Here is a 13,259-nt window from a genome sequence, read left to right as displayed (position 1 = left end):
AGCTCCTCATCACCCCATAGCTCCTCTTCACATCACCCCATAGCTCCTCATCACCCCATAGCTCCTCTTCACATCACCCCATAGCTCCTCATCACCCCATAGCTCCTCTTCACATCACCCCATAGCTCCTCATCACCCCATAGCTCCTCTTCACATCACCCCATAGCTCCTCATCACATCACCCCATAGCTCCTCATCACCCCATAGCTCCTCATCACCCCATAGCTCCTCATCACCCCATAGCTCCTCATCACCCCATAGCTCCTCATCACCCCATAGCTCCTCATCACCCCATAGCTCCTCTTCACATCACCCCATAGCTCCTCTTCACATCACCCCATAGCTCCTCATCACCCCATAGCTCCTCTTCACATCACCCCATAGCTCCTCATCACCCCATAGCTCCTCTTCACATCACCCCATAGCTCCTCATCACCCCATAGCTCCTCTTCACATCACCCCATAGCTCCTCATCACATCACCCCATAGCTCCTCATCACCCCATAGCTCCTCATCACCCCATAGCTCCTCATCACCCCATAGCTCCTCATCACCCCATAGCTCCTCATCACCCCATAGCTCCTCATCACCCCATAGCTCCTCTTCACATCACCCCATAGCTCCTCATCACCCCATAGCTCCTCATCACATCACCCCATAGCTCCTCATCACCCCATAGCTCCTCATCACCCCATAGCTCCTCATCACCCCATAGCTCCTCATCACCCCATAGCTCCTCATCACCCCATAGCTCCTCATCACATCGCCCCATAGCTCCTCATCACATCGCCCCATAGCTCCTCATCACATCGCCTCATAGCTCCTCATCACATCGCCCCATAGCTCCTCATCGCCCCATAGCTCCTCATCACATCGCCTCATAGCTCCTCATCACCCCATAGCTCCTCATCACATCGCCTCATAGCTCCTCATCACCCCATAGCTCCTCATCACCCCATAGCTCCTCATCACCCCATAGCTCCTCATCACCCCATAGCTCCTCATCTCCCCATAGCTCCTCATCACATCACCCCATAGCTCCTCATCACATCACCCCATAGCTCCTCATCACCCCATAGCTCCTCATCACATCACCCCATAGCTCCTCATCACATCACCCCATAGCTCCTCATCACACCACCCCATAGCTCCTCATCACATCACCCCATAGCTCCTCATCACATCACCCCATAGCTCCTCATCACATCACCCCATAGCTCCTCATCACATCACCCCATAGCTCCTCATCACATCACCCCATAGCTCCTCATCACACCACCCCATAGCTCCTCATCACATCACCCCATAGCTCCTCATCACATCACCCCATAGCTCCTCATCACATCACCCCATAGCTCCTCATCACATCACCCCATAGCTCCTCATCACATCACCCCATAGCTCCTCATCACATCACCCCATAGCTCCTCATCACATCACCCCATAGCTCCTCATCACATCACCCCATAGCTCCTCATCACATCACCCCATAGCTCCTCATCACATCACCCCATAGCTCCTCATCACCCCATAGCTCCTCTTCACCCCATAGCTCCTCTTCACCCCATAGCTCCTCTTCACCCCATAGCTCCTCTTCACCCCATAGCTCCTCTTCACCCCATAGCTCCTCATCACCCCATAGCTCCTCTTCACCCCATAGCTCCTCTTCACCCCATAGCTCCTCATCACCCCATAGCTCCTCATCACCCCATAGCTCCTCATCACCCCATAGCTAGTCATCACCCCATAGCTCCTCATCACATCACCCCATAGCTCCTCATCACATCACCCCATAGCTCCTCATCACATCACCCCATAGCTCCTCATCACACCACCCCATAGCTCCTCATCACACCACCCCATAGCTCCTCATCACACCACCCCATAGCTCCTCATCGCCCCATAGCTCCTCATCACATCGCCCCATAGCTCCTCATCACATCGCCCCATTGCTCCTCATCACATCGCCCCATAGCTCCTCATCACATCGCCCCATAGCTCCTCATCACATCACCCCATAGCTCCTCATCACATCACCCCATAGCTCCTCATCACATCACCCCAGAGCTCCTCATCACATCACCCCATAGCTCCTCATCACATCACCCCATAGCTCCTCATCACATCACCCCATAGCTCCTCATCACATCACCCCATAGCTCCTCATCACTCCATAACTCCTCATCAACCCATAACTCCTCATGTAGACCTCCAAATCCATCTCTCTCTGTTTGCTTGTCTTCCATTGGTCTGGTTGCTTCCTATTTTGTGCCAGCCCATCACATTCCTTTCCAGTCATTGCTCTCTGGTCTTTAGGGACAACGACAGTCAAACCAAACCGGGAAGCTGCAGTGTCTAATTTGATCATTTTTTGGTTTATGTCATGCATGAAACAATCAGATGGAGTTAACAGGGACATGGATTAAATAATACGAAGGGTTGTGATCAGTCTAAGAACAGATTTCCTGAACTGTTTTTGCAGGCAGACTGGTCCCAGATCTGTTAGTGCTGTCTTGCCAACTCCTATGGTAATTCATTGTATTATGAAACGTCCTAGACGTGGGCTATACAACACAAACAGATCTGGGACCAGTCTCAGACGATCTGTTGTGTGTTTCCCAGGTGTCCGGTAGCCTACCACTTTGATGGATATGTCCCCATCTGGTCTGTATCATTCATATACACTTCCTCGTTCAGTTTCATAACTAGGGTGAACCTTGTCCTCAGGGCTCAGAGAAAACCACAGGTTGTTTTCAATAAATCACATTCTTCAACCCCCCCCCCCCCCCCCCCCCCCCCGCATGTCCTAGAGATTCTCTGTGTCTTTTATTGTTTTCCCTCACTGCTGAGTCAAACCAACTGGACTCTCTTACCAAGGGGTCCACCTTCTGTTCAGTCATATTTCAACAGCAGTTTAAAATACTTCAGGATGCTCCAACAACCAAAGCATTAGAATACAAAAGGGGGGAAACGGTTCCACTCTTCACAACATAATGGTTGATTTAACATGACAGGTACCCTGAAGAGTCAGTGACACGGTTCCACTCTTCACAACATAATGGTTGATTTAACATGACAGGTACCCTGAAGAGTCAGTGGCACCTTTGACACGGTTCCCCTCTTCACAACATAATGGTTGATTTAACATGACAGGTACCCTGAAGAGTCAGTGTCACCTTTGACACGGTTCCCCTCTTCACAACATAATGGTTGATTTAACATGACATGTACCCTGAAGAGTCAGTGTCACCTTTGACAGCAAATGGTGCATTTGACCTTTCTGAACTTTGGCATCTGCAACAGCGACACCAACAGTGAACAGCTCATCGTTGTTCTATGTTCTGTAGATTGATTTGTTGCATTACATCTAATCCCTGACATCTAATCCCTGACATCTAATCCCTGACATCTAATCCCTGACATCTAATCCCTGACATCTAATCCCTGACATCTAATCCCTGACATCTAATCCCTGACATCTAATCCATTACATCTAAAGCACATTTTCCATGTGGAAACCTGTAGTTATTTGACAAATTATAAAGGAGTTTGTGACTGACCGTACTGTAGTGGTTCAGTCTCAGTATGTAACAGATTTAGATGGAATGTTCCATTAGATCAGCAGCATGTATGTAATAGATTTAGATGGAATGTTCCATTAGATCAGCAGCATGTATGTAACAGATTTAGATGGAATGTTCCATTAGATCAGCAGCATGTATGTAATAGATTTAGATGGAATGTTCCATTAGATCAGCAGCATGTATGTAACAGATTTAGATGGAATGTTCCATTAGATCAGCAGCATGTATGTAATAGATTTAGATGGAATGTTCCATTACATCAGCAGCATGTATGTAATAGATTTAGATGGAATGTTCCATTACATCAGCAGCATGTATGTAATAGATTTAGATGGAATGTTCCATTAGATCAGCAGCATGTATGTAATAGATTTAGATGGAATGTTCCATTAGATCAGCAGCATGTATGTAATAGATTTAGATGGAATGTTCCATTAGATCAGCAGCATGTATGTAATAGATTTAGATGGAATGTTCCATTAGATCAGCAGCATGTATGTAATAGATTTAGATGGAATGTTCCATTAGATCAGCAGCATGTATGTAATAGATTTAGATGGAATGTTCCATTAGATCAGCAGCATGTATGTAATAGATTTAGATGGAATGTTCCACTAGATCAGCAGCATGTATGTAATAGATTTAGATGGAATGTTCCATTATATCAGCAGCATGTATTACCCTGTATGTAATACCATGGACATTATTACTTCAGGTCCTTGGGGACTAGTTATCCCACCCCCCCCACCCCCCCCCCCCAAGCTTGTTTCAGATAAATACTAACCGAGTTTCAGATAAATACTGACCTCGTTTCAGATCAATACTGACCTCGTTTCAGATCAATACTGACCTTGTTTCAGATAAATACGAACCTCGTTTCAGATAAATACGGACTATGTTAACCTTGCGTCTCCTTACTGAGCTTTAAACCTCTCATCTCTTGTCAGTTGCACAATCTTTTCTTTAGTTGGCCGTGGCAGTAGATCATGGATTGGGTTAGCAGGAGTCACTATGGAATGTTGTAGGTGTTACTGTGGCAGTAGATCATGGATTGGGTTAGCAGGAGTCACTATGGAATGTTGTAGGTGTTACTGTGGCAGTAGATCATGGATTGGGTTAGCAGGAGTCACTATGGAATGTTTTAGGTGTTACTGTGGCAGTAGATCATGGATTGGGTTAGCAGGAGTCACTATGGAATGTTTTAGGTGTTACCGTGGCAGTAGATCATGGATTGGGTTAGCAGGAGTCACTATGGAATGTTTTAGGTGTTACTGTGGCAGTAGATCATGGATTGGGTTAGCAGGAGTCACTATGGAATGTTGTAGGTGTTACTGTGGCAGTAGATCATGGATTGGGTTAGCAGGAGTCACTATGGAATGTTGTAGGTGTTACTGTGGCAGTAGATCATGGATTGGGTTAGCAGGAGTCACTATGAAATGTTGTAGGTGTTACTGTGACAGTAGATCATGGATTGGGTTAGCAGGAGTCACTATGGAATGTTGTAGGTGTTACTGTGGCAGTAGATCATGGATTGGGTTAGCAGGAGTCACTATGGAATGTTTTAGGTGTTACTGTGGCAGTAGATCATGGATTGGGTTAGCAGGAGTTACTATGGAATGTTGTAGGTGTTACTGTGGCAGTAGATCATGGATTGGGTTAGCAGGAGTTACTATGGAATGTTTTAGGTGTTATTGTGGCAGAGTGCTGCATGTGTCTGAAGATGGTTGACTACAACACAACTAGATTGGTTCATGACAACACAGACACGGGGTCAATGCTGATAAGTCATAATTGCTTGAATTTCAGGCATTCAAGCCTATCAGATCAAATCAAATGTATTTATATAGCCCTTCGTACATCAGCTGATATCTCAAAGTGCTGTACAGAAACCCAGCCTAAAACCCCCAAAACAGCAAGCAATGCAGGTGTAGAAGCACGGTGATCCTTCATTATTAGTTCAACTTAACCAATGTTTGGAATTCAATAAAGTGAGGAAATGGTTTGCTGTGATCTTCTATCAGGAACGTTACAACGTTTTGCTGTGATCTTCTATCAGGAACGTTACAGGTGGATCTGGTGTCAGATGTCAGGTTAAACCTAGAAATACATTTCTGTCATGAACCTCTATGTTTTTCTGTGCAGTGATCGTCTATCAGGAACGTTACAGGTGGATCTGGTGTCAGATGTCAGGTTAAACCTAGAAATACATTTCTCTCATGAACCTCTATGTTTTTCTGTGCAGTGATCGTCTATCAGGAACGTTACAGGTGGATCTGGTGTCAGATGTCAGGTTAAACCTGGAAATACATTTCTCTCATGAACCTCCATGTTTTTCTGTGTTTTTATTCCAGTTGTCGGGAATGGTCACATCTCGGAGGACACGGAGACCATCGCTGACCAGATGCAGCTTCCTGTCCAGAGTGCCCTGACTGATGACTCTGAGGAACCCGTCATCATGGCCTCAGAGGCCCTGGAGACCATGGGGTCTGGATGGGAGGAGGACCAGGTCCTGGAGATGCTGGCTGCAGCCGAGCCAGAGGTTCCCCCTGAAGCCCCTGCTGAGGCTGCAGCTGTAGTTGCAGAGGTCCCTTCAGAGGCTGTGTTCTTAGTAGAGGCTGTGGTCCCAGTGGAGGTGGTGGCCCCTGTTGAGGCTGTCGTGGTTGAGGCCGCTCCTGTGGCAGAGGCTCCTGCTGAGACAGTGGTGTCTGAGGAGTCCCCTGTTGTTGAAACTGGAGCTGCAGTGGAGGTGGCTACCCTTGTCGAGGCAGCTGCACCTGTGGAAGCTGCTGCCCCAGTCGAGGTGGCTGAAACTGTCCCAGAGGCAGCTCCAGCCCCGACAGAGGAGACCCCAGCTCCAGCCCCGACAGAGGAGACCCCAGCTCCAGCCCCGACAGAGGAGACCCCAGCTCCAGCCCCAACAGAGGAGACCCCAGCTCCAGCCCCGACAGAGGAGACCCCAGCTCCAGCCCCGACAGAGGAGACCCCAGCTCCAGCCCCGACAGAGGAGACCCCAGCTCCACCCCCGACAGCGGAGACACCAGCTCCAGCCCCAAAAGAGGAGACCAAAGATGCTCCAGCCCCTGTGGCCGCTGTCCCTGAGCCAGTAATCCCTGCTGCTGAGCCTGTGGCCGCTGTCCCAGAGGGGGCCCCCGCTGTGGAGGCCCCTGCACCCAGTGGCCCCATAACTGACCTTGTTGTTGCTGCTGAGCCTGCAGCAGAGCCAATAACCACCCCTGTGGCTGTGGAGGCCCCTGTAGCAGCCGTTGCCAATGAGCCTGTAGAGGCCCCAGGACCAGTGGAGGCCCCAGGTGAGGTGACAGCTCCAGCCCCAGAGCCTGCAGTAGAGACTCCTACCCCTGCTCCCGAAGCCGCCCCTGAGCTAACACCAGCCGCCCTTGCTCCTGCTCCCTCAGACGCCCCTACCCCTGCCCCAGAGCTAACACCAGCCACCCCTGCTCCTGTGGCCCCGCCTACTCCTGCCCCAGAGCTAACACCAGCCACCCCTGCTCCTGTGGCCCCGCCTACTCCTGCTCTCTCAATCCCAGAGATTGATGGTATGTACTCCTCCTTTAACGCTTCATCCTCACGGACAAAATCACTCTACATATTTAAACCGTCATCAAACGTCAACCATGTTGAAATACTTGAATACCAAAATACTTGAACATACTGTAGCTATAGTCATCACTCACTTAAGTGTGTGAAGGTCCCGCAAAAATAGAGTTTCTTGGACTATTTTGCATTTACAGTTCAAGATAAATATGATGTATTTACCAGGCTCACAAATAGTTGCATTGCGATTCTGGTGTGGTCACATTTCACCTCAGTAACACAGCACCAACTGATTTGTACTGAGGGACAATTAAATTCCACAGAGCAAAATGGCTGCCATTTATTGTCCTGATTAGCCCCAAGGAGGTTATGATTGTTCTTCCAGCTCATAGATTCACTAAATTGATATGTTACCTAGAACACCTGTCTCTCCTGACCTAAATAAGGTGTGTCAGTCAGTCTGTTGTAGCCTGCCGGATCAGGCTTATCTGGAAAATGGTTGGTCCTCCCCTGCCCCAGGCACAAATAGCTGAGAAGACATCGCTGACTAGGAGGAGAAATCAGACACCCTCACTGACTAGGAGGAGAAATCAGAGACCCTCACTGACTAGGAGGAGGTATCAGACACCCTGACTGACTAGGAGGAGGTATCAGACACCCTGACTGACTAGGAGGAGGTATCAGACACCCTGACTGACTAGGAGGAGGTATCAGACACCCTGACTGACTAGGAGGAGGTATCAGACACCATCACTGACTAGGAGGAGGTATCAGACACCCTCACTGACTAGGAGGAGGTATCAGAAACCCTCACTGACTAGGAGGAGGTATCAGACACCCTCACTGGTTACCAAGAGGTATCAGACACCCTCACTGACTAGGAGGAGAAATCAGACACCCTCACTGACTAGGAGGAGAAATCAGACACCCTCACTGACTAGGAGGAGGTATCAGACACCCTCACTGACTAGGAGGAGGTATCAGACACTGACTAGGAGGAGGTATCAGACACTGACTAGGAGGAGGTATCAGACACCCTGACTGACTAGGAGGAGGTATCAGACACCCTCACTGACTAGGAGGAGGTATCCGACACCCTCACTGACTAGGAGGAGGTATCAGACACCCTCACTGACTAGGAGGAGGTATCCGACACTGACTAGGAGGAGGTATCCGACACTGACTAGGAGGAGGTATCAGACACTGACTAGGAGGAGGTATCAGACACTGACTAGGAGGAGGTATCAGACATCCGACACTGACTAGGAGGAGGTATCCGACACTGACTAGGAGAAGGTATCAGACACCCTCACTGATTTAGGAGGAGGTATCCTGACCCCAAAACTGATTTCCTGTTAACATCAGGACAGATAATGCTGCCTGTAAGACATCATGCAGTAGTCTCTACAGACACCATGCAGTAGCCTCTACAGACACCATGCAGTAGCCTCTACAGACACCATGCAGTAGTCTCTACAGACACCATGCAGTAGTCTCTACAGACACCATGCAGTAGCCTCTACAGACACCATGCAGTAGCCTCTACAGACACCATGCAGTAGCCTCTACAGACACCATGCAGTAGTCTCTACAGACACCCTGCAGTAGCCTCTACAGACACCCTGCAGTAGCCTCTACAGACACCATGCAGTAGCCTCTACAGACACCCTGCAGTAGTCTCTACAGACACCCTGCAGTAGTCTCTACAGACACCATGCAGTAGTCTCTACAGACATCATGCAGTAGTCTCTACAGACACCATGCAGTAGTCTCTACAGACACCCTGCAGTAGTCTCTACAGACACCCTGCAGTAGTCTCTACAGACACCCTGCAGTAGTCTCTACAGACACCATGCAGTAGTCTCTACAGACACCATGCAGTAGTCTCTACAGACACCATGCAGTAGTCTCTACAGACACCATGCAGTAGTCTCTACAGACACCATGCAGTAGTCTCTACAGACACCCTGCAGTAGTCTCTACAGACACCATGCAGTAGCCTCTACAGACACCCTGCAGTAGCCTCTACAGACACCATGCAGTAGCCTCTACAGACACCATGCAGTAGCCTCTACAGACACCATGCAGTAGTCTCTACAGACTCATTGCAGTAGTCTCTCCGGACACCATGCAGTAGTCTCTCCGGACACCATGCAGTAGTCTCTCCGGACACCATGCAGTAGTCTCTCCGGACACCATGCAGTAGTCTCTCCAGACACCATGCAGTAGTCTCTCCAGACACCATGCAGTAGTCTCTCCAGACACCATGCAGTAGTCTCTACTGAAGGACTAAAAGCTGTTCTAGTGTGTCACTTCTTCATGAGGCCCTGACCAACACAATAGCCCCAGTCACGCAGTCTGAGACACCCTCTCTCTCTTTCTCCTCCCTCTCTCTTTCCTTCCTCCCTCTCTCTCTTTCTCTCCTCCCTCTCTCTTTCTCTCCTCCCTCTCTCTCTTTCTCTCCTCCCTCTCTCTCTTTCTCTCCCCCCTCTCTCTCTTTCTCTCCCCTTTCTCTCTTTCTCTCCCCTCTTTCTCTTTCTCTCCCCCACTCTCTCTTTCTCTCCCCACGCTCTCTCTCTCTCTCTCCCCCCCTCTCTCTCTCTCGCCCCCCCCCCCTCCCCCCCGTCTTTCATTGTGCTCTGTGAATTACCCAGATAAGACTTCTGCACTGTTGCCTGGGATAACATAAAACATGTTAATGTCCTCTCTCCCCCTCTCTCATTGTGCTCTGTGAATTACCCAGATAAGACTTCTGCACTGTTGCCTGGGATAACATAAAACATGTTAATGTCCTCTCTCCCCACTCCTCAGTTCAGATGCAAATGTTTGTCAAGTGAACTGTACATTTTGACGTGACCGTTGGGAGAGCAGAGGAGAATTGAGTCTGTCTAGTGACTCGTAGTAGGTCATTAGGTAGATAATTCATGTTTACTCATGGCCCCTTGTCATGGAATAGTTGAGATTAGGTTATTATCCCACTGTTCTGGCCAAAGCATGTCAGAACCCTACCATAAATCTTCACAATCACAATAGAATCTTCACAATCACAATAGAATCTTCACAATCACAGTAGAATCTTCGCAATCACAATAGAAGCTTCAGAATAGAATCTACACAATCACGATAGAATCTTCGCAATCACAATAGAATCTTCACAATCGCAGTATAAAATGTTCATAATCACAGTTGTAGCATGAATCAGCCCTCTTTCTTTTAGTGGAGCAGATAGTGAAATGATTCTGTGTTTAAATGAGGGTGAAGATAAGTCCAGCATGTCTGTTTGAGTTGGGGAGATTTCCCCTGAGTCACAGAGGAAAACCAATGCTCTGTTTCGCTATAGGTAACCCGTCTATGTAGTGCTGCCCAGGAACATGTGATGAGCCCAAAGTTCTGTTACCTTTATATCCACTACCAGGAAAACCACTGCTACTGTACAGCCCACTATGTGTAGGCCTACAGTCAGTTCCTATGGTTACGGGTACTGTACAGCCCACTATGTGTAGGCCTACAGTCAGTTTCTGTGGTTACGGGTACTGTACAGCCCACTATGTGTAGGCCTACAGTCAGTTCCTATGGTTACGGGTACTGTACAGCCCACTATGTGTAGGCCTACAGTCAGTTCCTATGGTTACGGGTACTGTACAGCCCACTATGTGTAGGCCTACAGTCAGTTCCTGTGGTTACGGGTACTGTACAGCCCACTATGTGTAGGCCTACAGTCAGTTCCTGTGGTTACGGGTACTGTACGGCCCACTATGTGTAGGCCTACAGTCAGTTCCTATGGTTACGGGTACTGTACAGCCCACTATGTGTAGGCCTACAGTCAGTTCCTGTGGTTACGGGTACTGTACAGCCCACTATGTGTAGGCCTACAGTCAGTTCCTATGGTTACGGGTACTGTACAGCCCACTATGTGTAGGCCTACAGTCAGTTCCTGTGGTTACGGGTACTGTACAGCCCACTATGTGTAGGCCTACAGTCAGTTCCTGTGGTTACGGGTACTGTACAGCCCACTATGTGTAGGCCTACAGTCAGTTCCTGTGGTTACGGGTACTGTACAGCCCACTATGTATAGGCCCACAGTCAGTTCCTGTGGTTACGGGTACTGTACAGCCCACTATGTGTAGGCCCATAGTCAGTTCCTATGGTTACAGGTACTGTACAGCCCACTATGTGTAGGCCTACAGTCAGTTCCTGTGGTTATGGGTAGTGGTTCTCTCTCGCTCTCGACCTACCTACCTACCAGACATGCAGACTGAGTAGTAGAGCTCTCCAGTGGTTCCTAGTCTGTCCGTCTGCCCCTCCACTCTCCAAACACATAAGGAACAAACTGTCCTTTTTAGGCAGAGAGAGAGGACCCACCCCTTCAGTTGCACATGCTACTGTCAGGAGTTGCATAACTCTCTCTCTCTCTGTGGTGAATGCTGTTTGCATGGCTGGACACACACCCTATAACCAGGTTATTCACCAAGCCGGCTCTGCTGAACAAGATGATCTGGTAACAGAGAGAGGTTTGATTCTGGGCTCTCTGCTACTATTCACCAAGCCGGCTCTGCTGAACAAGATAATCTGGTAACAGAGAGGTTAGACTCTGGGCTCTCTGCTACTATTCACCAAGCCGGCTCTGCTGAACAAGATAATCTGGTAACAGAGAGGTTAGACTCTGGGCTCTCTGCTACTATTCACCAAGCCGGCTCTGCTGAACAAGATGATCTGGTAACAGAGAGAGGTTTGATTCTGGGCTCTCTGCTACTATTCACCAAGCCGGCTCTGCTGAACAAGATGATCTGGTAACAGAGAGAGGTTTGACTCTGGGCTCTCTGCTACTATTCACCAAGCCGGCTCTGCTGAACAAGATAATCTGCTAACAGAGAGGTTTGACTTTAGGGCTCTCTGCTCCGTCTTTGTTGTTCTATGTTAAAAGTTCAATGGCACGAAGGCCGTTCATGTTGGAATGTCACACATTAACTTCACACACACAAACACACACACACACACACACGCACACAAACACACACACACACGCACACACACACACACACACACACACGACCCGCCAGGCGTTGATTTCTTGTGTGTGTTGTTTTCCAGGTGTTCCGGTGGTTGTGTCGGAGGTGGCACAGGAAGCAGCGGCCTTGGTGTTGGCTGGAGTGGCACAGGAAGCAGAGAAAGACAAGAAACAGAACTAAGAAGAGAGGTCAAACTGAGGAGGCCGCTGGTAAGACCCCCCAGATGATACCCAGACAGAACAGACACTCATTAAAAACATTGAACTATTCTCACAGATGGTGACATGCCACTAAGCAAATTCAATGGAAAACAACATTGTGTGAATCTTTCATTGAATATAAATTATTTTGAATTTTCCCCCATTTCAAGGACTTGATGATGTGTATATAAGGGTATAATGCTTAATGTCTATGAACAAGGAATCTAATTAACTCGATTATTGAATAATGTACTTATGTTATTCCATATACAAGCATATGTAACTAAATAAAAAATGTTATGTTTGTGTCTTTCAGTGGCCTGGGAAACACAACCTCCTTGGATAAAACCTCCGTTTTTACATTCAGAGACGATTTGTAGATAAGATGCACAACCCAAAGACCAGGAAGTTAAAAACACACACACTCATCTACCACAACGATGACAGACCAGGAAGTTAAAACACACACACACTCATCTGCCACAACGATGACAGACCAGGAAGTTAAAACACACACACACTCATCTGCCACAACGATGACAGACCAGCTCAATACATATTCCTGTCAGGGTGTGTCCCAAATGGCACCTAATTCCCTGATGGGGGGGATAAGGTGTAATTTCAGACGGAGAGTCTTGTCACCAAAGTGCCTTCTTCCCATCCTGGAAATATGGATGGGCCACTTTTCTTCTTCTATTGGCAATAACAAGAGAACTACCATGTAACCTGGAGACACCTGGGCTTCCAACCATGTAACCTGGAGACACCTGGGCTTCCAACCATGTAACCTGGAGACACCTGGGCTTCCAACCATGTAACCTGGAGACACCTGGGCTTCCAACCATGTAACCTGGAGACACCTGGGCTTCCAACCATGTAACCTGGAGACACCTGGGCTTCCAACCATGTAACCT

General features: G+C 48.4%; 1 protein-coding gene across 1 annotated transcript; it reads left to right on the top strand.

Moving 5' to 3' along the window:
- Window positions 1–5,826: 5,826 nt before the first annotated feature.
- LOC139395766 (uncharacterized) lies at window positions 5,827–12,993 on the top strand (the record flags this gene model as incomplete). Its single annotated transcript, XM_071143126.1, has 4 exons — window positions 5,827–5,844; window positions 5,936–7,138; window positions 12,228–12,354; window positions 12,662–12,993. Coding segments are annotated over 3 exons (1,319 nt in total), but the record flags the coding sequence as incomplete, so codon positions are not given.
- Between the last annotated feature and the right edge of the window lie 266 nt (window positions 12,994–13,259).

The sequence above is a fragment of the Oncorhynchus clarkii genome, unplaced genomic scaffold (assembly GCF_045791955.1).
Source record: "Oncorhynchus clarkii lewisi isolate Uvic-CL-2024 unplaced genomic scaffold, UVic_Ocla_1.0 unplaced_contig_2541_pilon_pilon, whole genome shotgun sequence".
NCBI lineage: Eukaryota > Metazoa > Chordata > Actinopteri > Salmoniformes > Salmonidae > Oncorhynchus > Oncorhynchus clarkii.
The sequence above is the reverse complement of the archived record's forward strand: the minus strand, read 5'-3'. Positions and strand labels throughout refer to the sequence as shown.